The sequence below is a fragment of the Pseudorca crassidens genome, chromosome 14, assembly GCF_039906515.1.
Source record: "Pseudorca crassidens isolate mPseCra1 chromosome 14, mPseCra1.hap1, whole genome shotgun sequence".
In the NCBI taxonomy this organism is placed as follows: domain Eukaryota; kingdom Metazoa; phylum Chordata; class Mammalia; order Artiodactyla; family Delphinidae; genus Pseudorca; species Pseudorca crassidens.
The window spans coordinates 50978580-51006142 of NC_090309.1; the positions used below are offsets into that span (position 1 = coordinate 50978580).

A 27563-nucleotide genomic window follows, 5' to 3' on the forward strand; every position below is an offset into this window, starting at 1 on the left:
TTTCAGTGAATTCAAATGGCAACATATGCTACAGAACATAGATCCATAAAGATAGATTGAATTGGTTTATATGCTGTAAGTGCTCCGGCATTCAGGAAATTGAACTCATGGTATGGGCGTGACGTCTGGTTCTGGATTTGAATATCTGTATTTACTAGGGAATTTGCAAATTATATCTCAGTTTTTATATCACCCTAACTTGCCTTATAGTTGCCCTTCCAACTCTAGTTCCACTTTCAATGATCCCATTTTGCTTTCTTCTTCAGTGGCGTGTATATATGATAGACTGTGCTGGTGAATGCAGGTGACAGATCCCAGGTTGTCAGTTTTTGTCACTGATCTTTTCTGTAGCTGATGCTGGTCAGACTGAAGACCTGATATGCCAGGACCTGAAAGGGACTTTTTTTTTTCTTTTTTTAAATGGTGCCTGGCTATTTGGATGGCCAGTATTAGGTTTTATATGGAAACAAGCATCCTCACCTGCATACGGCCACGTGGCTGATAAGTTAGTAAGGTCAGATTTGAACCCTAATACGGTGCCTTCAGTCCTGTAGGAGCTCAGTCCTGCCTCTAGCCACTGGCCAGGCTAACTGAAGAAGAGCACACATTCAAAAGATGAGAAGGAGAAGAAAATAGCTTTTTCTAAGTAGAATAAAAGGAATTTATAGTTTCATGTTGTGAAATGAGAACATATAGGTTTATATGCTGGACATCTTGAAGTCTTTAAAGAATGCTTTAAAGAAGAGATCTGAGAACAGCACTGCTGTCTATGTTTAGAATACACAGCCAGAGAGGCGAGGTCATTGGTAAGGAGTTTAATTAGAAAGCCCTCCCTGTGTTGGTTAATAAAACCCGTGTTAAAGACGTTGACATTCAGACAGAGCAGTGGTTCTGAAAATCTAGTTCCTCTGGGCCAGCAGTATGAGCATTACCTGGGAACTTGTTAAAAAAAGCAAATTATCAGGCCCCTCTACAAATCATGGGAATCAAAAGCAAAGCAGTCTATGATTTAAGAAGCTGTTCTAGTGATTCTCGGGCACGCTAAAGTTTGAGGATTTAGAGTAACAGAGAATTGGAGAGGTGGCCGAACTTGACTGAGTGGGAAGAGTCTGAAATAGGGCTAAATTAAAAATCGCATTACAGCTCATTATCAGTATGTCTTTAGCAGCTATCTAAAATATGTACCTGTGAGTAAATGACAATAACTTATATTTAGTGCTTAATATATTTTACACAGTGTTATAATCATTTTACAGATGAGAAAATGGGGGCAAGGGTCCATGAAACACAGTGTCACATGAATAATAACTATGGGCTCAGATTCAAACTCACAGTCCGGCACTCGAACTGCATGTTTTCCCTCTACACTATGAACTCATTCACATCAAATGGCATGAACCTAGGAAAGAGTTTGTCAGCAACACAAGTACGTCTAAATAACTATACAAACAATATAAGATGCTAGTGACCAAAAGATAGCATATGATTGGGTGGTACCAAAGCAATGCCCACAACACTTCAAGATGCAGTTAATAATGAAATTTCTATGACCCAGCCTTGGTGCTTAGGCAACAAATTTTATGTAGGATGTCATAAATGAACTTTTTATTAAAAGGGGCAAGAGAAGAGATAGCATAAAACAGGGGTTCGCTGTTAGGAACCGGGCCGCACAGCAGGAGGTGAGTGGCAGGCGAGCGAGTAAAGCTTCACCTGTATTTACAGCCGCTCCCATCGCTCACATTACCGCCTGAGCTCCGCCTCCTGTCAGATGAGCAGCAGCATTAGATTCTCATAGGAGCGCGAACCCTACTGTGAACTGCGCATGTGAGGGATCTATAGGTTGCGTGCTCCTTATGAGAATCTAATGCCTGATGATCTGAGGTGGAGCTGAGGCAATGATGCCAGCGCTGGGGAGCGGCTGCAAATACAGATAATCATTAGCAGAGAGGTTTGACTGCACAGAGACCGTAATAAGTCAATTGCTTGCAGACTCATATCAAAACCCTATCAGTGAGTGGCAACTGACAATTGAGCTGCATCTTACAGAATAGACTGGACATATGCAACACACTTTGGGTGTCACTGTGTCACATCACCCCCAGATGGGATTATCGAGTTGCAGGAAAACAATCTCAGGGCTCCCACTGGTTCTGCACTGTGGTGAGTTGTATAATTATTTCATTATATGTTACAATGTAATAATAATAGAAATAAAGTGCACAATAAATGTAATGCGCTTGAATCATCCCAAAACCATCCCCCCACCCCACCGTCCGTGGAGAAATTGTCTTCCACAAAACAGGTCCCTGGTGCCAAAAAGGTTGGGGACCACTGGCATAAAATACTTCAGTCCTAAACACAACTAACTGTGACTGAATAAATCCATTCGTATTTCAGAAATCAAACTGCAAGCTTTAATTTCTTTTGAGTGAATTGGGCATCATGTTGGCTCATGTTGGGTTCCCGCTACTCTCCCTCAGTGTGGAGGTTCTAGGTAATAGGTACATTGACTGAATTTCCCAGTCTACATCTATGACTGGACTATGGGTGGTAGAGGATAAAAGTTCACTTCCAGTTAAGTAAATGCTTCATAAATAAATCTGACTTTTTGGTCACATTATTACTTCTGTGGGCCTCAGGTTTATCACCCGAAGAGATTGTACTACAAAATCTCCAGGAATGCTTTTAGCCCTGGCATCTGTTCTTTCTTTTCTTTTCTTTCTTTTCCTCCCTCTCTCCCTCCCCCCCTCCTCCATTTCTTCCTCCCCACTCCTTTCCTTCCTCCCTTTCTTTCTTTCTTTCCTTCTTTCTTTTTCTTTCTTTCTTTCTTTCTTTCTTTCTTTCTTTCTTTCTTTTCTTCTTTCTTTCTTTCTTTCTTTCTCCTTCCTTCCTTCCTTCCTTCCTCCCTTCCCTTCCTCCCTCACTTCCTTCCTTCCTTTCTCTCAGTGTCCTTACTCTTCTGATCTATTCTGATCTTTTCTCAGAACACCTTTAGGGACCTGCAATAACCCAGAAAGGTAATGGGATCAGAGGTTTGTCTTTGCAACTTCACAGACAGCATCCTCTCCTGAGCCTCTCTGTCTTTACTCTCTCTCAATCCCAACTCAGAAATGCAGGTAGATGGATATATGGGGTCTCTTTGCCTTTTCTTGTGCTGACATCAGTAGAAATGCAAAATGCATGACTGACACTCTGCTCGTTTTTAATTTTTAAAAGATTGGTACTGCCTGTAGGTTTTAATATACTTCATCTCTGCCATTTTATTGTCTCCTTTTCTATTTTAAAAGCTTAATACTGAGCTGTAACAATTTCCAATTAAGTTTTAAGAAAAACACGAAAAGGTTGAAAGTGTCTACCTGACAACCATTTTGTTTCTTGAGACAGAAGGGTGATTTTAGGAATATGAAAAAATAGTTTGAAATAACCTGTGCTTTTCCATTTCTGTGTACACTCCCCCTTCTACACACTCTTTTTCTCTTTCTCCTTCCATTCCCTTTCTTTTGTCCCCTCAGCTTTCAAGCCCATCTCGCATTTCTTGCATGGTTGTCTGACGTAGGCTACCTGCCTTCTCGTTCATTATTAATCATCAGCTATGAATGCATCTAGAATAACTCCCTATGCACAGCTATTAGATTCTCTTGGTGGAGCTCGGTACCCACAGTGGTCAGAGGCAGGGGAGGGTAAACCACTCTTCCAAGCGTTTCCACAGCTCCTAGTGGGTTTAAGATGCAGACCAACTTCTGCTACAGGAACAGACACTTATTAATAAGTAGGAACAAAATCTTACAGCATGTTCTGGAAGCTTGATGAAGTTCCAGCTCTTGGTTCTTCTAGGTACCCCAAAATGTCTTGCAAATAGGTTTTCTTAAAGCAAATATGGCAGTATTTCAGTGGCAGCATCCAGATCATCATCTGTCAGAATTAGGTGACTAAGGTTTGTTAGGGATCAATGATAGCACCCACTTCATATGGTTTTGTGATGATTAAATGAGCTCTCAGAGTTGTGCCAGTTATGAATGTATTAGTTCTTATTATTACTAATATTATGACACCATTCCTTATAGTAAAGGGTGAAAGGCCTTATAGATTCATATACTCTATTCAAATAGAAGCAAAGCATGTTTACAAAAAGTTTGGCCAGTCCACATATCTTGAATGTTAATGATTTCACCAAAAAGAACCCACCCCTAACCTCCATTAACCAACTGACAGGCCATTTATGTCACCGATGATAATCGGTTTCCAACATACATTATAATTAATGAACAAAGCGACATCATGATTGGAGATGATGGTAACTCAAGACTTCCAAAAGTTACCTCTGACTTCTGTAATTCTGGCTGAGCTGTTGGAGCATACATTCCTGATGAAAGCAACCAACCTCCTGAGACACAGAACTGCACGAATACACATTCATATCTCATTGTCCATGCTGCAGTCTTTAAGAGTAAATTACAAGCAGCCGAGCACCATGTCTGCTCCAGCCAGTTTTTTACTCACCTGAGAACAATTTGTCAGTGCTGCCTCAGTTTCCTTTATTTTATTTTATTGTTAATAAATTTATTTATTTTTGGCTGCATTGGGTCTTCGTTGCTACGCCTGGGCCTTTCTCAAGTTGCAGCTAGTGGGTGCTACTCTTTGTTGCGGTGCGGGGTCTCATTGCGATGGCTTCTTTTGTTGCGGAGCACAGGCTCTCGGTGCACGGGCTTCAGGAGTTGTGGCTCACGGGCTCTAGAGCGCAGGCTCAGTAGTTGTGGCGCATGGGCTTTGTTGCTCCGCGGCATGTGGGATCTAGCGGGACTAGGGATCGAACCCGTGTCCCCTGAATTGGCAGGCGGATTCTTAACCACTGTGCCACCAGGGAAGTCCCCTCAGTTTCCTTAGATAATACACTTCCAGCCAAAGAACTGACCAGCTGAAGAGACATGAAGAGTAAGTGCAAGGTTTATTTGCTTCATACAGATTAGGCATGAGTCTGCTCACAGGACTTTTCTCCACTCTCTAGACAGAGAATTTGCTCCTTGTTCCACTGTAACAGCCATTTATAACAAATATTGCAGCATCAGTATCACAGAATCCACCCAAGAAACTCCTAGGTACTGCAGAGGTGCCTTAGACATCTGCCTGAAAACACGACAGCTAGGGCTTCCCTAGCTGTCTAATGAATTAAAATCTACTAATGAATTAAAATCCACATGCTAGAAAATAACAAAATGAGGAGGAAGTGGCCTGGGGATAAGGACGGGAACAGACCACAGTGGCAAGTGCAGGATTTGCGTTCTGTTGGTCTTTGAGCAGTTGTGGGAGGGAGACAAGGCGTCTTTAAGTAGATAAAAGCACCTTCTCTAGCATGCCTAAGCTGTCTCAATTAGGGAACTACTGAAGTATTAAATTTTTAGTAGAATAACAAACTTTTGCCAAGGATGTGAGGTGTTGGATTGCTACAAATTTGGTTTGGTGGCCCTTGGACACTGGTAACATAGTGACCATCAGAGTCCCAGGTTGACTCTCTGAATGAACTAGGAAGCAATATGTAAGTCTAAATGACCACTTTGGTGAGTGGCTGGTTTGTATCAAATCCTTCTAGAACTACTTTTTCAGGACATGACTTTGTATTTGTTGATATAAAGGATTATATAGACAGGAGCCTGTGAGAAGTAGTACCTAGTCAGAGTTGTTCTCCTTTGTCTTTAAGTAGGAGTAAAAACAAAAAATGTCCAGCCACTAGTCAGGTCATAGTATCATCTTTTAGAAATCAGGGAACTGTTTTAATCACAGTTCCAAATCCCGTGTGCTAGCCTCCAGTGACTGTGGTCCTCCTTGCTAAGTCTACTTGCCGTGCTAGACTTTTACTCTTAGTTGTGTGTTGGCTTTGCTGGTCTTTTTCCAGGACACGTGGCTTTCAGTTAAATATTCTTCATTTCGGGGCTTCCCTGGTGGCGCAGTGGTTGAGGGTCCGCCTGCTGATGCAGGGGATGCAGGTTCGCGCCCCGGTCCGGGAAGATCCCACATGCCGCGGAGCGGCTGGGCCCCTGAGCCATGGCCGCTGAGCCTGCGCATCCGGAGCCTGTGCTCCGCAACGGGAGAGGCCATAACAGTGAGAGCCCCGCGTACCGCAAAAAAAAAAAAAAAAAAAAAAAAAAAATATATATATATATATATATGTATATATATATATATATATTTTTTTTTTTTCCTTCATTTCACTGGTAGAATATAATGTCCCCTCTTCTTTGGGGGCACTAGATTTAAATTTCCTGATGTTATTTTCCTTATGAAACATGGTAAGAGAAAGGCAGAACTCCACCCTTATAAGACATCATCATAGCTGGGCTTCTATAGAGATCTTGGGGGTTCTTAAAGATTCCTAAAATGTTTGACCAAAACACAAGCAGTCTCATTCATCCTGTTTCTGTCTTCTGCTGTCCTCTTTCTCACCTGTCTCATTTTTTCCTTTTTTTCCTCTTTCTGTCTTTTCCTCAGCTGCCAAATTCACTCATTCTTTTTCTTGTGTATTTTGATTCCCTGCACTTCTACTGCCTTATGTGAGATATGATACTGTAGTGGGAACGAGGGCTCTTTGTTATGAGTAATCTGTGTAATTAACAGATCATCAAAACTGATGCTTGAGTAGATGGTGTCAAGCCATATTTAGCAGATTGGGTTTGAACACCTGGCAGAACAAGTTTGGTCCAATAAAAAGAGCGGAACTCTTTCCCTTTTAAGAGCTCTCAAGACACTGGTTACATCTAAACCATAGGGGTAGGGGAAGGGTGCCGTTTGCCGTTGTAATTCAGACGGAGGGATCACCTGGCAGAGGAGGGAGCGTTGCTTTTTTAGGTGTTCCCCGCATCGCTGTACACGTGTCCCTTTGATGTGTGGAGAATGCTTGAGAGAGGCAAAGCAGGGCGATTTCTGTGGGAAGCTAGACCAGCCTCCCTCGTTACATAGGCTCGTCCTCTGCATTGCATCCGAGCTTCAGTGATTTGCTGTTTGGAGACTGCAGATTTGCATAGAGCCCCTCGCTTCGCCAGCGTGTGTGGTTCTTCTTTTCTTTTCTTTTCTTTTTTTCTTTTTCCTTTTCTTCCCCCCCCCCCCCGACTTTGTGTGCTTCTGCTTTTCCCCAGCTCTTTTTCCCCCGTTCGATCCCCGCTTCCTTCATAAGGGTGGCACTCTTCCCTCTGAACCCCTCGCCGGGCGTAAGTGTCAGGAGGCGGCAGACGCGGAGATTGCCTCGGGAGCAGGCGATGCGCGCCGCTGCTCCGCGCGCTGCCCGGGGGAGGCTGGCGCGAGCGGGCGAGCCGGCCCGGGCTGAATGGAGGGACGGGGCGCCTCGAGTCCATGGGGTCTGCTTCTCCGTTGAAAGGAGGTTGGGCCGGCGAAGTGGCCTCCCCAGTCCCCCCACACAATGCTAAATGGATTTACCTAGTGGATTCGCGGTGGATGGCTGTCATGTAGAAGTGAGGACCCTCCGGGAGGAGCTTTAAACCATTTCCCCGCTCCCCACCCCCCGGCACGCACTCTCGCCCGAAACTCTTTGGGAGTATCTCTCGAGAACCTGGAGCCCCGGAAATCTGGGAGCAGCCGCCCGCTCCGTGCTTGCTCTTCCCCGGGGCTGCCTTTTCGGACAAGCCCCCATCAGCTGCATTCACCTCGGCTATGTTTCGGATTCTTTGGGGTGCGAGGCACGGCGGACTCCAGGACCCCGAGAAGACTGTCCGAACGAGGGAGAGGATGGGTGCCCTGACGCGGTGAGGCGGCCAGCCCGCAGCCCACCCTGAGCCGCCCGCTGCTCCCCGGCGCCCTCTCCCCTCACCGCGCCCCAAACTTTGCCTCCCGCGGCGGTTGCCCCTCGGCGGGCGCCTAGCCATGTACCAGAGGATGCTCCGGTGCGGCGCCGAGCTGGGCTCGCCCGGGGGCGGCGGCGGCAGTGGCGGCGGCGGCGCAGGGGGGCGCCTCGCCCTGCTCTGGATAGTCCCGCTCACCCTCAGCGGCCTCCTAGGAATGGCATGGGGCGCGTCCAGTTTGGGAGCGCACCACATCCACCATTTCCATGGCAGCAGCAAGCATCATTCAGTGCCTATTGCAATCTACAGGTCACCGGCATCCTTGCGAGGTGGACACGGTGGGTCTGCGATGCCAAGTTCTCGCGGGTTTTACTCCCTCGCGCCCCTCTTTCGACCCTGCGCTCGCTTCTCGGCCCTTAGGGCTCGGAGAAATGGGAGCGCGAGAAAGGGGTGTGCATTTGGGTGTGTTGGGTGGGAGCCACTTATCTCTTTGAAGACAATAGAAAGGGGCTGGAGGAAGGCGTCGTGGGTGTTTGCGGTGAGGGGTGGGAGGGGCGTTCCTTGTCAGGGTGCCGGGGGTGAGACGTCGGCACCTATTAAAAGACCATCCTGGGCCCCGCGGGAAGGGGGCGTTTCTAGCGAGAAGGTCACTCGGCGTGGCCGAATGGGGAGCCAGGCTCAGCCCAGGGACCTGAGCTCCTGAGAGAGGAGGGCTCTGCCGAACCTTTTGTCTGTGCTCTGTGTGCTGCCCCACCTCCTGCCCATTTTCCCTGGTCTGGGAGAGGGAGAGGTTCCAGCCCGCACGTTCCTCCAAGGAGTGCTCAGACTGCAGTGACGGTGAAGTGGCAGGTCCCGGGACTCACGAAACTGGAGGCTAATTCCATTTTCCCCCACCTCTTCCCTTAACTGGAGAAAGTAGGAGGGTGATGGAAGCACCCTCTCTAGTGCCTGCCAACTCCTACCCAGTTTAGAGGGTACCTCTGAACACCATCCCCTTTCCCTCATCCCACACACTTACTTCTTTTTGGATCATATCTGAAGGCTGCTGGGATAAGGGAAGTCCTGCTTCCTCCTTCCTCAGAGTATAGTGCTTCCCAGGGAGGGCAGGTGGGGCAATGCTGGCTGGTCTAAGCCAGGAGGTCTGCCTGAAGGAGGAGAAGTTAAAGCAGAGAGAAGCTGTTCTCCTCACCGGGAATTCCTTTGTAAAGAGCAGAGTGTGGAGACAAGCCTTGGTTGGCAGGTTTCTTCTCCAGAATGACCAGCAGTGTAAGGCCAGGTTCCTGGCATCTTCAGATAAATGCCTATTTCAGATTCCCTGAATTGCCAATAAATAAAACATCAACTGTTTTTTGTGAGTCTTCCCCCACTCCCAATTCTTCTTCTTTCCCAGTGTAAAATCTGCTGCTTTAAAAAGCAGGGTGAAAGTTATGGACACTCTGTTTTTTACATCTCTTTCCCCCTCTTTTGCTTGTAGGGCCCCTTTCCCTTTCAGACTTGGTTCCTCTCTGGATCCTTTGCCCATCTCCCTAGGTAATTCCTCTCCCCCAGCAGCTGCTAGTTATACTGGGATGGCCCCCTTCCCCAGGGACTGGCTTCCTACCTGGGGACAGTTCTGGTTAAATGTGAGAGGTTAGAACCTGACCCAACTGAAGAGAACAGATCCCCTGGGCACCTCCTTTGGGAGTGGCCCAGGCACACCTCACAGTGGGCCCAGGAATCCCTTCCTTTCCTTCTCCCAGTTCCCTCTCAAGGACTGTCTCCAGTTAAGCGTGCCTAGGCTGGAGACATGAGTGAAGCCTCCAAAGGGGGCTTTTATGGAAAAAGTGACAGAAAGGATAGATCCCTCGGAAACAGCAAGGAGTTGCTGTTGCTCTCCCCACTCGCTCACAGTATTCTGGGAGCTTATTGCTCCCTTTCCCGGGTGCAGTTCTCACCCCACTGCCTGGCCTTTTTGCAAAATTATGTGAGTTCTGGGGGAGGGAGGCGAGCCTGGACACATGAGGGGCAGACAGAGCGTGGGTGCGGTGAGCCAGATGGGGGTAGGCAAGGGGGTTGGGCGCTTAATTATACCAGTGGGAAGCACTTGGCTAATCTCATATGCATATTAACTTCTCCTTTTCTGTGGCTCTGCCTATCTCCCGAGGGATATGGCTGAAAAGGGAGAGTGCCTGGGGGACGTGGGGAGAGGAGAAGACCAAGGGAACCCTGCCGCAGAGAGGACACCTGTCCTCTCACCTCTGTAGCTTCTACCCCAGTCAGGCCCCCGTCTGCTGGTCTCTACAAATATTTCCTTCCCTCCAGGATATAGTGATTGCCTCCGTATATGAATGAAGAAGCAGGCATATCTGTCGCTGGGAAAGAGAAAGGATAGATGGTTAGTGGAGGAAAGGGTATGTGAGCAGCGGTTGTGATTATTCTTTTGGGTCAGAAAACTTTCTCTTTCCTTTGAAGGTTCCATAGTATGGTCGTGTTTGTTACTTTTTGAAACTCTCCCCACCCTGCTCACACACATGTTTGGAGGAAGCTTTCTGATTCTTTCTGCCCGCTTTTTTTTTTTTTTTTTTAATCAGAGTAGCAAACTTACCTGTCAGTAGCCAACCTCCGCCGAATAAAAGCCGGTGTGAATTTTTCACACTTCATCTCTTGCCTCCCTTGAAAATAGGGAAAAAACTCTGGCTAGGGAACAACCCAAGAACATTAAAGATGAAATAAGCCTCTGAGGGTGGGGGATGGAGAGATGGGAGTGAGGTGGGGATGCAGAGGGGCTGAAAGCGGGGCAGGCAGGGTGATGGCTTAAAAGAAACCTAATAAGAAAGGTGATGGTGAATTTGTTGGGTCAATAAACTCCTTGAATATTCAGCTAATTAGACAAAGGGTCCACAAGGAAATAATCTTTGAGCCTAGTAGATGAGTGTGAAGGGAAAACACAAAGGTGAATAATGACAACATGATAAATTCCTGGCTGAAAATCAAGGCAGGTGTAAATGAGGTTTGGTTAAAAATGTGAGACTATGGCAAATATACATATGTAGATGAACACACGAGCTACCCTGTTTGCTTATAGTAGGATTTCTTGGAGTCATAAGACATTTTTCTCATAATAGGGAAAGAATATATGTGCTTGAATGTGTAAAAGAAAAATCATGTGTGGTGTATTTTATGGAACAAAATTTAGCTTATCCTCTATGTTTTGAAAACTGCTGGGTTGACTATCCAGGTCCATTCTTCTTCATTTTCTCATCATTCCATGCTTCATTTGCACTATTATGAGGTGTCACTTACAAGGATTGCAGGGTGCTGAAAGCACTCATGGCTACCCTGAGCATCTTTGTGCAAGCTGACCCAGTTGCAGAGATTATGATGAGGATTTTTTTTTAATGCATATGAGAAGCAGGTTCTGAGATCACTGCAAGATCCCATTTTATTTTGCATGTACTTAAAAATATAAAGGTTGAAAATACCTCTATAGAAAAATTGAATTTTCCTAGTCAAGTACATGGAGAACTGTGTGACTGTAAATGATAAAAAGCAAGCCTGCTTGTAATTAAGACTGCTACTTAAAGCCAGCAAGAGTTCAGAATGAAGCAGTGTGTTCAGTTGGTATTGCTTTAGAGATGTACCGTATGTGCCAAACACAGAATGATGTCAGTGCAATGCTCAGGTTTCCATCTCTGCTCCTGGCTTTCCTAAGTACCTCTGCATACTTTCAAGAATTAGCTTAGAGCCTCTCAATAATTTCAGGACATAGAGGAAGGAGAAAACCATCATAGGAATGAGCACACCAGTGCCAGCCGTTCTCCTCCCACAGATTTGAGCTCCAGAAATTATACTGCCTTGATTAGCTTTTACTATTAAAGGGCAAAGGGGCTTTCCCAGAAGGAAATGTTAACAGATTTTAAAAGTGTGGTTTATAATTGAGGTAGCCCAATGCCGTTCTATGAGGAGAATAATTGTATCTTAAATTTATAATGTTTCTCTTTCTGAGGCACTTTCACACACATACTAAACTTCTAAAAGGAGTGGGGGCTTTTGGAGGGAATTTGAATATCCTTTTTCTTGTAGGGTGAGGCACACCGCAGAGGCACCAAACAATGGAACCAAATCTCTGGTCAGAGTCAAAGAGGAATTACTGATGGAATCAACTCTGCATGGCCCTTAGCCCAGAGCAGTTCCATGAGCTCAGAGGTTTTGAAACTTGAACTGAGAGGGTCCTCCATGTGCTTTAATGGTTGATCTCTTGGAGTAGAAATCATTACAAGGACCAGGGCCTCACATTTTGCTTGCAGTGTGTATTAACAATAGTGAATCCTGTGAGAGAGGCTGATGGCATCTGCCTGGTGTCCCATGGATCACTTCATTGATTCTGAGGAGGTTTTTGTTTTTCTTTTGTTTTTCTCACAAGCAGGAGGTTGCTGTTTGATAGAGTGATCCCTTTGCTCTTTTGTCTAGTATCCAAGAGAGTTAGCAACACCTTTCAAAATATACTTGACTTTACTGTGTTGAAGAAAAATTTAGCTTTTCTGATAATTAATTCATATGTGTTACCCAGAACATTTTTGGCTATGAATATACTGCTGAAGTAGATATTCCTACCACACACTTCTTCCTTACTTCGGCTTATTGGACAAAAATGTGCATCACTGCAATGATTTTTTTTTTTAAATTAATTAATTTGTTTTTATTTTTGGCTGTGTTGGGTCTTCGTTGCTGCGCACGGGCTTTCTCTAGTTGCGGTGAGCGGGGGCTACTCTTCCTTGCGGTGTGCGGGCTTCTCAGTGTTGTGGCTTCTCTTGTTGTGGAGCATGGGCTCTAGGCATGCGGGCTCAGTACCTGTGGCTCGCAGGCTGTAGAGCGTAGGCTCAGCAGTTGTGGCGCACGGGCTTAGTTGCTCCGTGGCATGTGACATCTTCCAGGGCCAGGGATCGAACCCGTGTCCCCTGCATTGGCAGGCGGATTCTTAACCACTGTGCCACCAGGGAAGCCCTGCAATGATATTTTAGACAAGATGGTCAGCTAATATTCCTGGAAGAATCTTTGAATTAATTATGGTCCAAGTAATCCAAGACTCTAAGGTCTTGGTTGCCCTCAACTTTAATATATTGATTTCTTAGATTGTGCATTCATTCATTTGGTAAAATATATGATATTATAATATGTGCATGTTTTTGTGTTTGTGCACCAGGTACCATGAAAGGTCAGGTAATAAGGGGGATAATGGGAGCAGAGGTGAGAGAGGAGGAGCTAATATACCCAAGCACGACCATCAAAAATGTTTGCAATTTAGTTCCCAAAATACAAGCTATTGTTAGAAAGAGTTAATCTTTTTTTTTAATAAATTTATTTATTTATGTGTTTATTTTTGGCTGCATTGGGTCTTCGTTGCTGCTTGCGGGCTTTCTCTTGTTGCGGTGAGCGGGGGCTACTCTTTGTTTTGGTGCGTAGGCTTCTTCTGTTGCAGGGCACAGGCACTAGGTGCGCGGGCTTCAGTAGTTGTGGCGCACAGGCTTAGTTGCTCCGTGGCCCAGGGCTTGAACCCGTGCCCCCTTCATTGGCAGGCGGATTCTTAACCACTGCGCCACCAGGGAAGTCTCAGAAAGAGTTAATCTTTAAACAAACAAACAGACAAAACCTGCCCTTTGAAAAAGAGTAGCCTCTGAGCATAAATACAAAAACCATAAAATTTATATATGTGTAGGAGTCATCTGGGACTCAACAGGAAATGATCTGATAAAAACATCAACATAGTGAGTTTCAGCTACATCACTTTGTATTATCCTTTAATATTAATGTTCTAGAAAGAGCTCCCTGCACAATTGCTTTCCACCAAGTTGCTGCATATATTTCCTCTAACAAAACATAGAGGACTTCCCTGGTGATGCAGTAGCACCCATGGTACCTGGTGCACAATAAACATGGGAATGCTAACATATCTTCAAAATCCTGATTTCAATTCTTTTGGATAAATACATAGAAATGGGGTTGCTGGATCAAATGGCAGTTCTATTTTTAATTTTTTGAGGAACTTCCATACTGTTTTCCACAGTGGCTGCACCATTTTGCATTCCTACTCATAGTGTATAAGGGTTCCAGTTTCACTTCTTTGTCAAAACTTGTCTTTTGATAATAGCCATACTAATAGGTGTGAGGTGATATCTCATCATGATTTTGATTGAATATGTAAATAAAGTGTGGAATATACATACAAGGGAATATTATTCAACCTTAAAAAAGAAGGATATTCTGTAGTATGTGATATACATGGATGAACTCTGAGGACATCATGCTGAGTGAAATGAGCCAGTCACAGAAAGACAGATACTGCATGATTCCACTTATATGAGGTACCTAGAGTCATCAAATTCATAGAATTAGAGGGTGGAATGGTGGTTGCCAGGGGCTGGAGAAAAGAAGAAATGGGGAGTTGCTAATCAACAGGCATAAAGTGTCAGTGATACCAGATGAGTAAGTTCTACAGACCTGCTGTACAACATTGTGACTAAAATCAACAATACTGTATTGTACGCTTAAAATTTTGCTAAGAGGGTAGATCTCATGTTAGGTGTTCTGACCATGATAAAATACAATTTTAAAAAATTAGAAGAGATTTCAGAGAGAAGACACATCTAGTGGGAAAAAAACAGACCTTGAAATCAGGAGACCCGAGTTCTAGTTCTGATTCAACCAGCAATTAACTGTGTGACGTCTGGAATTCAGTTACAGCTTTGAACATCAGTTCTCTCCTAGCTCTAAGGTGTGAGGAGCACAGTCCTCTCATTTTAGAGATTTGAAAGCAGAACGCTAAGTAATGTGAGTGAACTGGACTCATAGAGTCACAGCAAATTAGTAGCAGAGTTGGAAGTAGAGCTCATATCTTCTAAGCCATCTTCCTCCTTGTTTAGAATACTCTTCCTGGAAGCCTGTGCTCCAGCAGTGAGGAGGGGCTACACTAGTTTATCCACAGTTTTTTCTGAACTCTGTATAACCTAAGGCAGTTCTTTTTAGGTGATTAACTAGGATTAGAACCTTGGTCTTTGAGAAGAGAATATAGCAAAACTAAGTTCCTGTAGAGAAAACCGTCTTTGCACAGTCAGGCAGTGCCTCATTTACACTCCATTGTGTGCCTCTTTTTAATAAAAAACAGAATTGTTTTTTGAGGTGTTAAGGATCTTAATAGTAATGTTGAGCATGACTTTATATTTTTTGTCATTCATATGCTTTTTTTTTTTTTTTAATTGGACAAGATCCTTTCCAACTTTGAGTTCTAAGATTCCTTTGGCAATAAGGATCTCTTAAAATCCTTATACTCTTGTCTTTTCCCAGAGCTTTATTGATTCTAAACATACTGTAATTGGAGATATTTTTGCAAAGATTTTATATAGGTCCCTTAAGCCATCCATTTGTCCTCATCGTTAGGTAGAGGTGGCTTTCTTAGGTGCACAGGAACCATGGTATGGGGGTCAGGCTCAGGGTACTTGCCTGGTATTTGCTTTTCAGCTGAGGTCCTAAGGAATGTCTCTTTGAAAAGCACCTGCTTCCTGTAACTTGTTCTTTTTGCCTAGTCCTTTTTGGGCTGTGTAGGGTGAAGAGTATTTCTCCACACAGAAATTGGTAATACCTTTTAAAATATTCCATTCTCTCACAAAATGCAAGCGTGTTTTCAGTGTTGATCATATAACAATGAATTCCCTCAAGCTTTTGACAGAACTTAGCAAAAACAGCTATATTTTGAGAATATATTTCCACAGAGCCCTCGTGTGAAGTGTCTCACTTAATCATCATCATAACTCTGGCCGGGCTTATGATCACCATTTTGCTGACAAGGAAACAGATTTAGAGAGGCAATGATTCTGCCAGGGTCACTTAATTAATAAGTAGCTGCAGTACTTTTGCTTTCTCACTCCAATATGTTAAGAGGCAGGGTTTTGAAAGGAATACTCCATTCGAATTTAGAAAATCTAAGTTCTCTCCCACTGTCATCACTTTCCAATTCACTACTCCAAAAAAAACAACAAAAAAATTGTTTGTTCATTAAGAATAAGATTAGCCAAAAAAAGGTAGCTAACCCATATATTTATTAAGAATTTCAGGTGAACATGGATATGAAATTTATGTCTCCATTCTAGTGGAAGAAATTTTAGTTAATATTACATTATGATATTTAACTGAAAAGTAGCAGTAAGGTGGGGATGGATTAAAAAATGAGAGTCATTATCAAATTCAACTTAAAGCATCAAACTCAGGCAGTGGTAAATAATGTAATTAGTCAAAAATAATTATAATAAAATACTTTATGACTAAACAATGATGATTCCTGGACAGACTTCCTCTTAATCACCAAGTGTACAAGCCGCTAAGAAGAACCTGCTGTGTCTATTGTATGAACTTAATATCTGTGGGGTCTGTGAACTGGAACTGAGGTAGAAAGGTGTTTCTCCAGTTTGCAGTCAGAATACTTGGTTATGTACATATTAGGTTTTACATGAAGCTTCTATGAATCTCGTAGACATTTTCATTGTGAAATTCAAAATATTAGACTCTTTTGGCTATAGGATCTCCAGTTTAAACGTATTATGTAATGTGACCCACAGTTTTTAAAAGCAAGGTTATGCTCTTTATTCTATATTCATGTACATATTTGGTGATTTTTTTTTTCCCACGTAACTAAATTGATGAAAAAACATGATATATCTATGAAAATGATCAGTGAGAAAGAAACAGAACTTTTAAGTAAATGGTAAGGGAGTGATTTTTAATGTGCAGTGGAATACAAGGCAGAGACATTTATTGACTTGGACATCACTTCTGCACAGTTGTTTTGATTATCTGAGTTGCCATTGGACTAACATTGGTACATGTAATTATTTATATGGTTCAGCCTGTCTTGGCTATTAGTTACCATCTGGTCATCATGACTACAGGACTCAAAGCTGTTAAAGAAAGAGAAGTGGTATTTTTGATGCTTCTTAAAGCTGAGATGATTTCGGATTCTGAAATCTCTAATTTTACATTAAGGTTGAATTTTATAGGGCTTCCCTGCTGGCGCAGTGGTTGAGAGCCCGCCTGCCAATGCAGGATACATGGGTTCGTGCCCCGGTCTGGGAAGATCCCACATGCCACGGAGCGGCTGGGCCCATGAGCCATGGCCGCTGAGCCTGCGCGTCCGGAGCTTGTGCTCTGCAACGGGAGAGGCCACAGCAGTGAGAGGCCCGCGTACCGCAAAAAAAAAAAAAAAAAAGATTGAATTATCTAAAGTGTGGATAGTTCCACAGCATAAAACACATTGCTATGAGTGACTGTGATGCTGTTCTAAAAAAATACATTTAGGGCAAATATGGAAGCTCACTGTTGTGGTACTCATATACTATGCAATTAACACTTTGGGCAAAGCAGCAGGACGTTTTAAAGAGGTGGTTTTCCTGATGAGCTTCTCTTTCAAATTTTTCAAGATAAATGCTCTAGTTCATATCTATGTCATTTTATATGTAGTTATACTTTTCAATTATCAGTTATATAACATGCTAGTACAGAGAAATAATACTGAAGCATGATTAGTTTAAATACCTCTGGGAATTTTTGCCTGGAAGGTATATTATAGAAATTAAACTTTATTTTGCAGAATATTATTTAGTAGTCTACTTATTTTATATTTCATATTGATTTCTGAAAATCTTGCCGTTTTAGACTATTTGAGCCTATATTCTCATTGTAAATTGATTATTCTCTACATCTTTCCAAAGTTGAAATAACAAAACAGTTCTCAGCACTCTAAGCTACACTTCATTGAAGACCTCACTTAACATTTCCAAAATTGCAGTGTGCTGTTTCAGTCACTTTTCATGTCTACTGTCAAAGTATTAACATATGCTGGAATAAGATTAATAATAAATGAATCTCTGTTAGCAAAGTGGTTAATTGGACATGTTTTTGTATATGCAAATAATGTATTTGGTTTCTCCACTCATTCTTTTCCTTGGGACTTGTCCTAAATGAGATAATAGAGTTGTTGATGCTTCTGTTGACAATTTTTCATACAGTTATCAAAAGTAGAACACTGCTGATGAGTTTCTGATAAATATCTTTATACAAAAGCCTTGTGCTTTAGTAGATAAACAATGTATTGATTATCTGGGTGCCTTTCTTTTTTTTTTTTTTTTTTTGCGGTACGCGGGCCTCTCACTGTTGTGGCCTCTCCCGTTGCGGAGCACAGGCTCTGGATGCGCAGGCTCAGCGGCTATGGCTCATGGGCCCAGCCGCTCCGCGGCATGTGGGATCTTCCCGGACCAGGGCATGAACCCGCATCCCCTGCATCGGCAGGTGGACTCTCAACCATTGCGCCACCAGGGAAACGCTCTGGGTGCCTTTTTAATGACTAAAATATATAACAACAGTCTATTTGTACTTGCCAGTAATAAAACGTTTGCCTCAGTAATCTTATTTTTAAACGTAACACTTTTTGTCTTTTTCTTTTTAATACAATAAATAAAAGTTTTAATTATCATTACCCAAGAAATTAGTTTAACTCTTGGCTTATAGCAAGGAAGTGACTTAAATATTGCAGGGGTATTTCACTATCTCAATTCTCCCCAGTAAAAAGGCTGTGCAGAGAAAGAACTAGGGCTGTGTAAAGTGGTAGCAAATGGCCAATTACATCACTTATTTATTCAAAAATCACTCAGTGCTTATTATACATCAGGTGCTATTTTAAGCCCTTAACAAAATATCAGCTCATTTAATTCTCACAACTCTGTGAGATAGGTAATATTATTTTCCCTTCTACACTTAAGGAGAGTAGGGCACAGCAAGGTTAAGAGATGACAAAGTTACAAAACTAAAGTTGTGGGGCCTGGATTTCAACTGGAGCAGGCTCGCTCTGCAGTCCATGCTCTTAACGCCTACAGTGTGCTGCCAACAGACATAATTTATCCTGACTGAGCATTGTGTATTCTCCTCTAGCTTTTATCACCAGTGGTACATAAGGGACCAACCGTGGATGACTGTCTGAATTTACTTTGTTTAGTTTACAAGCCATTTCGCTGAAGGTTTAGTGCCTCATCCTCATCTTCCAATTTGTTTTTAAGCATCCTGCTTCTTTTTTTTTTTTAATATTTATTTATTTGTCTGAGCAGGGTCTTAGTTGGCACATGCAGGATCTTTGTTGCAGGGTGAGGGACCATTCGTTGCGGCATTCAGGATCTAGTTCCCTGACCAGGGATCAAACCCGGGCCCCCTGCATTGGGAGCGCAGTCTTAACCACTGAACCACCAGGGAAGTCCCGGCAGGGGGATGTATTCTATTTTATTTATTTATTTTTGGCTGCATTGGGTCTTCGTTGCTGTGCGCAGGCTTTCTCTAATTGCGGTGAGCGGGGGCTACTCTTCGTTGCGGTGCGTGGGCTTCTCATTGCTGCAGAGCACAAAGCGGGCTTCAGTAGTTGTGGCTCACGGGTTCCAGAGTGCAGGCTCAGTAGTTGTGGGCCATGGGCTTAGTTGCTCCGCGGCATGTGGGAATCTTCCTGGACCAGGGCTCGAACCCGTGTCCCCTGCATAGGCAGGCGGATTCTTAACCACTGTGCCACCAGGGAAGTCCCTAAGCATCCTGCTTCTTAACTACACAGGGCATCAAGCGGCCTCTCTGTGCCTCCCTTCCTTGTTAGTTTATTTGGTTTGACGGATTTATTAATCTCGATAGCCACCACCACATGGAGAGTAAAGGAATGATTGATTTAAGATCCTTATTAATGTTTATTAACTTTTTTCACTCTAGTTGGCAAATACATTCCCCACCAAACTGATAGATCTGCTGTGATAATAGACTAATTTGCAAGTGCAGCCATGATTTACAATTAAAAGGAAACAATTGTAGTGTATCTGATTATGTGATTATATTCTCATGAGATGAAAGGAGTCCCTCTGTAAATAGTTAAATAAAATTGTATAGTTCCGGAGGCAGGGTATAGAGAAAAGACTTACAGTAAACTACTTTAAGTATTTATCCTCATTTTAATTATGGTTTCTTAATATGAAACCTTTAAAATTTAAAAAGTCAAACTGTGTTGGTTGCATGGTATTATATGAGTACATAAAGAATTTAAGCATCTTTTCCACTCATTTCTATTCAGACTGTAAGGTAAAGCATCATTCTGAAAGGATGGTAAATGCTTTGGAGTTTGAATCTCTTAGCTACATTTTTCTTAAACATTCTTTTGTTTCTCCAATTTAATATCAGAATTTTCATTCCAGTTTATTTACTGGCATTACATTCATTCCACTTATACTAACACCACAGGAATTCTAGGAGTTCCCGAGTGAGGTAAAGGATTACTCTTTTAGATGCCTTTGTATACACCAACTAACTGACTTTGGGCAAGTTTCTAAACTTCTCTGATCCTCAGTTTCTTCAAGAGTGAAATAGGACCTGTGACATCTACTCTGTAGGGTTGTTGAAAGGTCCAGATACTTTATGTAATCATCTGGCACAGGACCTGATAAATGGCTGCTACTCTTCAAGTAATGGATTCACCTTCCTCCAACAGTGGGTCCTCTCTGCTCTGGACTCAGTTAAGGAAAAAATCCAGGAAGGACTGAGGTTGGTTATGAAAGCAACTATCCTCAGAATCTTTAAAACAGATTGTCCTCTTATCTTGCTAGATTGATTTGGTGGATTCTTTAAGTGAAGGCAAGGGGTTGAAGTTGAGATCCTTTCCTGGTGTTTGGGTAATCCAAAAAAGGATGACACAGATATTAACAAGAGGATATAATGCAGAAAACCAATAATTTTTATGCCCTTTGTCCACGTGGGAGTTAAACCAGGAAACCTGCATCAGGGCTTTGCTGCCAAGGCTATAGATGCAGCTTAGTGTTGGACTTTGTTCCGTACTGTTATCATTTAGAAAATTCTTTTAAAATTTAGATTAGGGCTCATTAAGATAGGGTAGGGAGGAGAGGGCTTTGATGAGGAGGAGAGGCTTAGGAATAAATGATTCCAGCTTTGTTTTGGCCCAATCAGCCTCTGAAAATGTCAGCAGACACAAAGCCACCTTTACCTGGCTGTACAGCACAAAGAGGTTGAGGTAAGAGAAACAGTATTTCCTGGCCCAGGATCAGTGTGTCAGTTCTTTTACTGTGGCCACTCTGATGCTTATGCTGTAGCCAAATGCTAAGAGTCTAGCATTTAAACAGAACACAAGCATCTCAGAATACTAACTCAAATAAAATTGGTCAGCAACTGTGATTTAATCACCTGCTTTTAAAATATAGCTAGCCTATTTCTTAAAATAAATGTTTAACAGGAACTTACTATCCATGCTTGATTTTTCCCCCTCTTTCTAAAAAGTAGGAAAGCATTCTTAACAAGAGCAAAAAACACCACCTTCACTCCACTTGTGCTATTTTTTTAAACAATGAAATGACTGCAAATTTAGTTCTTCTTAGTCATCCCAGACAATTGGGTCTGACCACCAAATGAATGGCTCTGTGTGTGTGTGTTCTTACACATGCACCTATCAAACAATATCAATATTATATTTTTTTCCAGCCTTGGGGAAAAACAGTATAGAAGAGACCTGATTCTTAGTTTAGCTGTAAAACACAATGCTGTGCTCACTAGACACCGGTTTGGAGCTGCCAGAGAGGAGCACGTTCTTGAGTAATGGACAGACACACATAGAGACCAAAAGCCCCCCAAGAGTAGGGCAGTGCTCCATCCTTTGTTTGCCTTTGAGATGCCCTGATATCCTCACTGTTAAAAGTCTTGCTTCTGCCAAGAGAAAATGATAAAGGAGAGAGATGTAGGGAGCTTTCTGTTTTTACATAATTTCTTTCATTCAGCCTCTTCATTCACCATATGCAGATATTTAGGTTATTACCAAAATGTGGGTGTTTACACACTCTCTGCTGGCAAGTCACTCTTCCAGTGAGTGCCAGGATTGCAGAGACCAATCACTCAACAAGTGCTTATCGAGTGCCTGCTACTCGATAAGGGTACAGGGTCTGCAAGAAGCGTCAAAGCTATTCTGCTGTCTCAGGGTTTAAAACTCAACCTGCCTGCCTGTGTTCTTACAACACTTCAAGGAGGTCTTCCAAGTGTCTTAGAGTAGCCAGCAGGAGAGGTGAGAGCCATCTCTTCTTCATTCCACCACTGCTTTACAAACATACCAGAGGCTCCATCGACCCATCAGATGGACTAGACCAGTACAGATCTTCCTTTATTGCAAATTTCTATAGGAAACCGACCTATTGGTATTTGGGGAGATGTTTGATTGCATTTCCACTTCCACATTTGTAGAGCTCTTAATGTTAAAAAATTGTTTCTCATGTTTTAATCTCACATGATATCCACAATATGCCTGTAAATTAGGCATGGCAGGTTTTGCCCCATTTTGCAGGTGGGGAAACAGAGTGGCTTGATCACTTCAAGTTACCTGACTTAGTCACATGTTTATAAATGGCAGAACTGGGACTTAAATACAGCACACCGGTTCTCAGAGTCCAGTACTGTTTCTGCCACGCAAATAGGTGAGCACAAGTAAGGAGATGAGTAGCCTAAGGATTCTGCAGGGATTCTGGGAAAGAACCACTAAAAGGACCCAGTCTCTGCAGACCTATTGGAATCATACAAAAAGATAAAAGAGACCAAGGCCCTATAAGATAGAATAAAATAAAAGCAGAAGTTGTTTGGTGAGATGGTCGTGATTAGATATCGACTATTAAATACATTTTGTTAGTGTGATGGTTTAATTTTCTTGTTGCTTATTAGGGTTTGTCTTTAGAAAAGAAATGAGGATTCCAGGTTGGAGGACAAACTCATTGGCTTTGATCATTGCTGAAATAACTCAAAACATATCCTGCAAAAACATTCAGGCTTAATACATCTTTTTTAAACTAACGCTGTAATGTTTTTTAGATGAACAGTGACAAGAGGCTGTATATAATTAAAATACCCAATTACTTGTAGGAAATTATTTAAGGGCACTTGGAAAGTTGAGATATTCTGTCAAGAACTTAATAATTACAGCATTTGATTCTTCACAAGGTTGACAAAGAAACTTATAAAGAGTCTCACTTTGGAAATATATTTTGCTTATAATAGTATGAAAAATGATGCCCAGCTGGCAAGATGGTCAGTATTCCCCCTGAAGCAGAGACCCCTCCAACAAGGTGAAAGGGAATGCTTCCAGGTGTTATCAATTAATTAAGAGATTATGCTGAGATATATTTGAAGTATGTGTTTGTAGTGCACAACAGTAAATACTCACAGATACGGAAATGTTTCTAGAATGATGCATAGAAGGCCTCCTTTACGCAGAAGCAATGATATGTTCACACTGTTAGTTGGAACTGACTTTATAGCTAGCTACAGGCAGCAGGGCATGATTTTTGAGCTATATAAATAGCCCTAAATATCTAAATGTTTCTCCTATTGCCTGTGATTTCCACCATAAGAGATTCATTCCGCAGTGTCTTGATAACTTTTATTAACATGTGGTGTATGTTGAAAGAGCATGAAATTTAGAGCCATGGTCCGCCAGTTGCTGGCTGAGTGATCCCTCTAAAATGGGGTAAAAATGACAATCCCTGTCCTTATTGAACCATATTATGTGAGGAATAAATGACATAATGCTTGTGAAGTGCTATATAAATTGTATTTAGGAAGAATAAAAACATTTTAATAATAAATGTAACCCAGTTACTTAGGAAATAGTCATACACAAAGCTGATGTAAGCTGATGGTTCTTAAAATTCAAACTGATCACTGGACTTCCCTTGTGGCCCAGTGGTTAAGAATCCGCCTGCCAATGCAGGGGACACGGGTTCGAGCCCTGGTCTGGGAAGATCCCACATGCCGTGGAGCAACTAAGCCCATGCACCACAACTACTGAGCCTGCGCTCTAGAGCCTGCAAACCACAACTACTGAGCCCCTGGGCCACAACTACTGAAGCCCGCGTGCCTAGAGCCCGTGCTCTGCAACAAGAGAAGCCACTGCAATGAGAAACCTGCACATCGCAACGAAGAGTAGCCCCAGCTCGCCATAACTAGAGAAAGCCCGCGTGCAGCAGCGAAGACCCAACGCAGCCCCCCCCCCCAAAAAAAAGTAACGATGAAGTAAAGACTGTATGGAATAAGTTTAAAAATATTTTTAAAAATAAAAGATTTAAACTGATCAGAATCACCTAGGGAGCTTATTGAAACTACAGATGCCTGGGTTGTACTCCTAGAGATTCTGTTCTGTAAATTTGGGGTAAGACTCAAGATTTGCATTTCTAAATACTAACTTTAAGAGACTGTAATGTAAATGGTTCTTGGCCAACTCTTTGGGGAATAAAACTTTGTACCATTATCAAGCAAGAGCTTCAATTGCTGGCTTTTACCTACCTCTTTCTAAGCCCCCAACACATATTGTCTGATGAACAAGTAGAAAATGATGGCTTTACATCCAGAGGATGCAGGAAATCACTAGAATGCAGGGAGAAAGATGTGGAAAGGTATCTCAAACCTGGCATCATCATGTTAGTGATCAATTGCTCTGATAAAATAATAGCAACGACACCAAGTTGTTAAGTCTATTGTCTTTCTTCTAGGAAAGACTGTTACACATATAAATATTCATATAGGAAGAAGACTGCAAGCAGACTCCCATTAAAGGCTCACAGCTATTGTTTCAGTGGAATGGGGTGTACCTACATTCAGCCATCTCTGTTTTTGCAGCGGAGTTATACTTTTGAGGGTTATCTGCATGTCTGTATAAGTAGAGACATGCACACACACACACAATTTAAAAACCTGTCTGCAACCTCCTTTTGTCCTTCCATTTACACATTCTTTCATCCTCTATTCCCAGTATCCTTAGAAAGGATTTAGTCTATAATGCAGACTAAGGTGTCATTTCTTTTTTTTTCCCCTCCAGTAAAAAGAAGTCTTTTAATGGTTAACAGTTTTTTTCCTTTGACCAAGAAAGCTTTGATGCAGGTGTTATTTCAGCACACATTTCATCATATCCTATGATAATGTTTTAGATTTTGTAATGTCTTTTCCAAGTTTCATGTCCTTTAAGGGTTGTGATGTTTTAATGTTAAATCTTTTATGAACTTCCTCTTTCTTGGTCTTCTTCCTAAATCATCTATATCTTTCTGAAAAATGACATTATTATTGGGTTATAATTCTTCATTCTTTTTGACTTCATGTGGATGACAAGTATATTTCTAGAACCAGACACTTGGAGTAGGAAGAGGGATTTTAGGATTAACTAATTCCTATCCCTGATTTTACAAATGTAGACTCTGAGATTAAATACTCAGCTGTACGTTTCTTCCCCTGTTCTGTACTACTTTTCTCTCAGCTTTATTCACGAGTTACCCAAACTCAGAGTAATCTAACCATATCCAAGCCATTCTTTGTGAAGAATTTTAAATCAAGCGACTCCCATGGCAGAAAACAAGCTCTGAGAAACTGAACAAGTTTTCCATTTATTATTTGAGAATACCTTTTATTTTTGAGCCACTTTATTTATTAAAATTTACTTGAACTGAGAGCAACCATAACTTCTATGTGCACCATTAAACTGACAGTTTAAAACTCTTTCTCGCTTAATTTATATTACTGTGGAGGTTTTTTTAATGGAGAGAAAATACATTGGGGGTTGGGTGAGGTAGGAAAAAGGAGGTATTGGGAGGAAGGACTTTCTACTGTGAATATCCTTGGGGATGCAAGGTTAAAGCAAGAGGACATGGCCTTGTTTTAATATTCCATCGTTGTTAATGAAAGAAGGAAAAGAAGAGGCTACCTGTGACTTTAAATTCTTTCTGTTAAACTCTTAAGACATTTAGAGATAATTCATATTTTAAATAACATTTTATTACTGATTATCAGTATTACTGTACAAGAGTTGGAAAACACAAAGAATAAAATTACAGCATTCATAATCATAATATCTAGAGATAAGCACTATTAAAACGTCATGGTTGGGGGCTTCCCTGGTGGCGCAGTGGTTGAGAGTCCGCCTGCCGATGCAGGGGACATGGGTTCGTGCCCCGGTCCGGGAAGATCCCACATGCCGCGGAGCGGCTGGGCCTGTGAGCCATGGCCGCTCAGCCTGCGCGTCCAGAGCCTGTGCTCCGCAACGGGAGAGGCCACAACAGTGAGAGGCCCGCATACCGCAAAAAAAAAAAAAAAACTTCATGGTTTTTTTGAGTACTTATCTTTATATATTTAAACATTAAAAAAATGAAGGCTACTGCACTTACTGTTTTGCAGCCCCTTTTAAAATATAAAAATATATGGAGAACATCTTTTCTTGAAATGAATTTTCTTCTAAATACAACTTTTTAGTCACTGCATTGTTTTCTAACTGGACCATACTTATTTCACTAATCCTTTTTGTTGTTGGACATTTAAGATTATTTCCATTCAAACTTTTTATAAACACTGGTTTTATAAATGATACTTGAATATAAATATTTGTGTACAAAGTGTGGAAATTCTAAGTTGGAAGGTATAGTTATTTTGGGGGTTTTGGTGTTCATTGCCAAAATGAATTCTACCCCCAATCTCCCGTTGTATCCCTTTACATTACCTCCTGTGCTGTCCCCACTTCCTGGCACACTGGCCAGCCCAAGCTATAATTACCACTTTCAGTTTTGGTCATTTTATAGGCAAAAATATTTACTTCATTGTTTTAACTGTTTTATACTTTTCGATTTCTACTGTGTCTGAACATCTTCACATGTGAATTTGCCAATTATACTTCACCAAATTGCCTATTCATTACGTATTCTAGTCTGTCTAGTGAGGTGTTCCTTTTCTTCACGTTGATTTGTAAGATTTCTTTATAAATGTTGTTAATCCTCTACTGTATTTATTGTACATGTGGCTAACTTTTTCCTCAAGTTAATTACTTGCCTTTTAATTTTGTTTATGGTGCTGTTAATGTATAGGGTTCTATTATTTTCCTGTAATCAAATCTATTGGCATTTTTCTCTATTGTTAATTCCATTTTTAGTCTCCTTTTAATCCTCCACTCCCTTGGAGATGATTCTGCATGTTGGGACATTTTTTTTATGTTTCCACAGGCAGGAGATATTGAGCCAGCATCTATTCAGATAACTGTGAAAGAAATGACAAGAGACAAGGTGTGTTAGAAGGTTGACCAAGCAAGCAGTTAGGGGTCAAGAGTGAAGTGTAGGAAGCTATTAACAGCATAGTGAGGTCTTGGAGTTTAAGAGTGCGATGGGGGTACCAGAATTAGTAGAAACAGATTAGAGTGTTTCCAATTCTTAAAAGCACTGCAGCCAAGAGAGAGAACTAAATATTATTAAGTCTTTCATCTCCTCTGTTGCTAGCCATGGTGCTGAACTCTTTATATGTATTTGCTTCACAATGGCCTCTCCTTCAAGATGTTCTCTGTTGTATGAATTCTGTTGACTGATTCATTTTTATAAGCAAGAACCCTAAGAGGAAAATCAGAACACACATGTACTAATTCTGCTTTGTAAGATTAAGAAGCATGCTGAAGTTCTTTTTTTTAATTTTTGTTATAGACTTTTTCCTTTAAAATTTTTTTTAGGAATAACTTAAATACAATAAAATGTATGCATTTTCAGTGCACAACTCGATGGAGGAATTATATTCCTCATCCAGGTCAAGAGACAGAACATTTCTATCAGCATAGGATGTGGTTCTCAGTGGAGAACTTACCCACCCCACCCCACCCCAAGCCACTATTCTGACTCCTGTCATAGAGGATTTTGTTTGTCCTGAACTTTATGTAAATGGAATCATAAA

At 41.9% G+C, this 27563-nt stretch overlaps 1 protein-coding gene across 25 annotated transcripts in view; it reads left to right on the forward strand.

Annotated features, from left to right (window-relative positions):
- Window positions 1-27563, forward strand: part of NRXN1 (neurexin 1) — a 1121405-nt gene that overhangs the window by 687135 nt on the left and 406707 nt on the right. For 4 of the 25 annotated variants that reach the window (XM_067703021.1, XM_067703022.1, XM_067703023.1 and 1 more), the window contains exon 1: window positions 7720-8125. The exons of the other annotated variants lie outside the window; for them this stretch is intronic. In XM_067703021.1, coding sequence (XP_067559122.1) covers window positions 7870-8125 — 256 coding nt within the window. In that variant the 5' untranslated portion in view covers window positions 7720-7869. Of the gene's footprint in view, window positions 1-7719; window positions 8126-27563 lie in introns of those variants that run through there. 25 annotated transcript variants of the gene reach the window in all.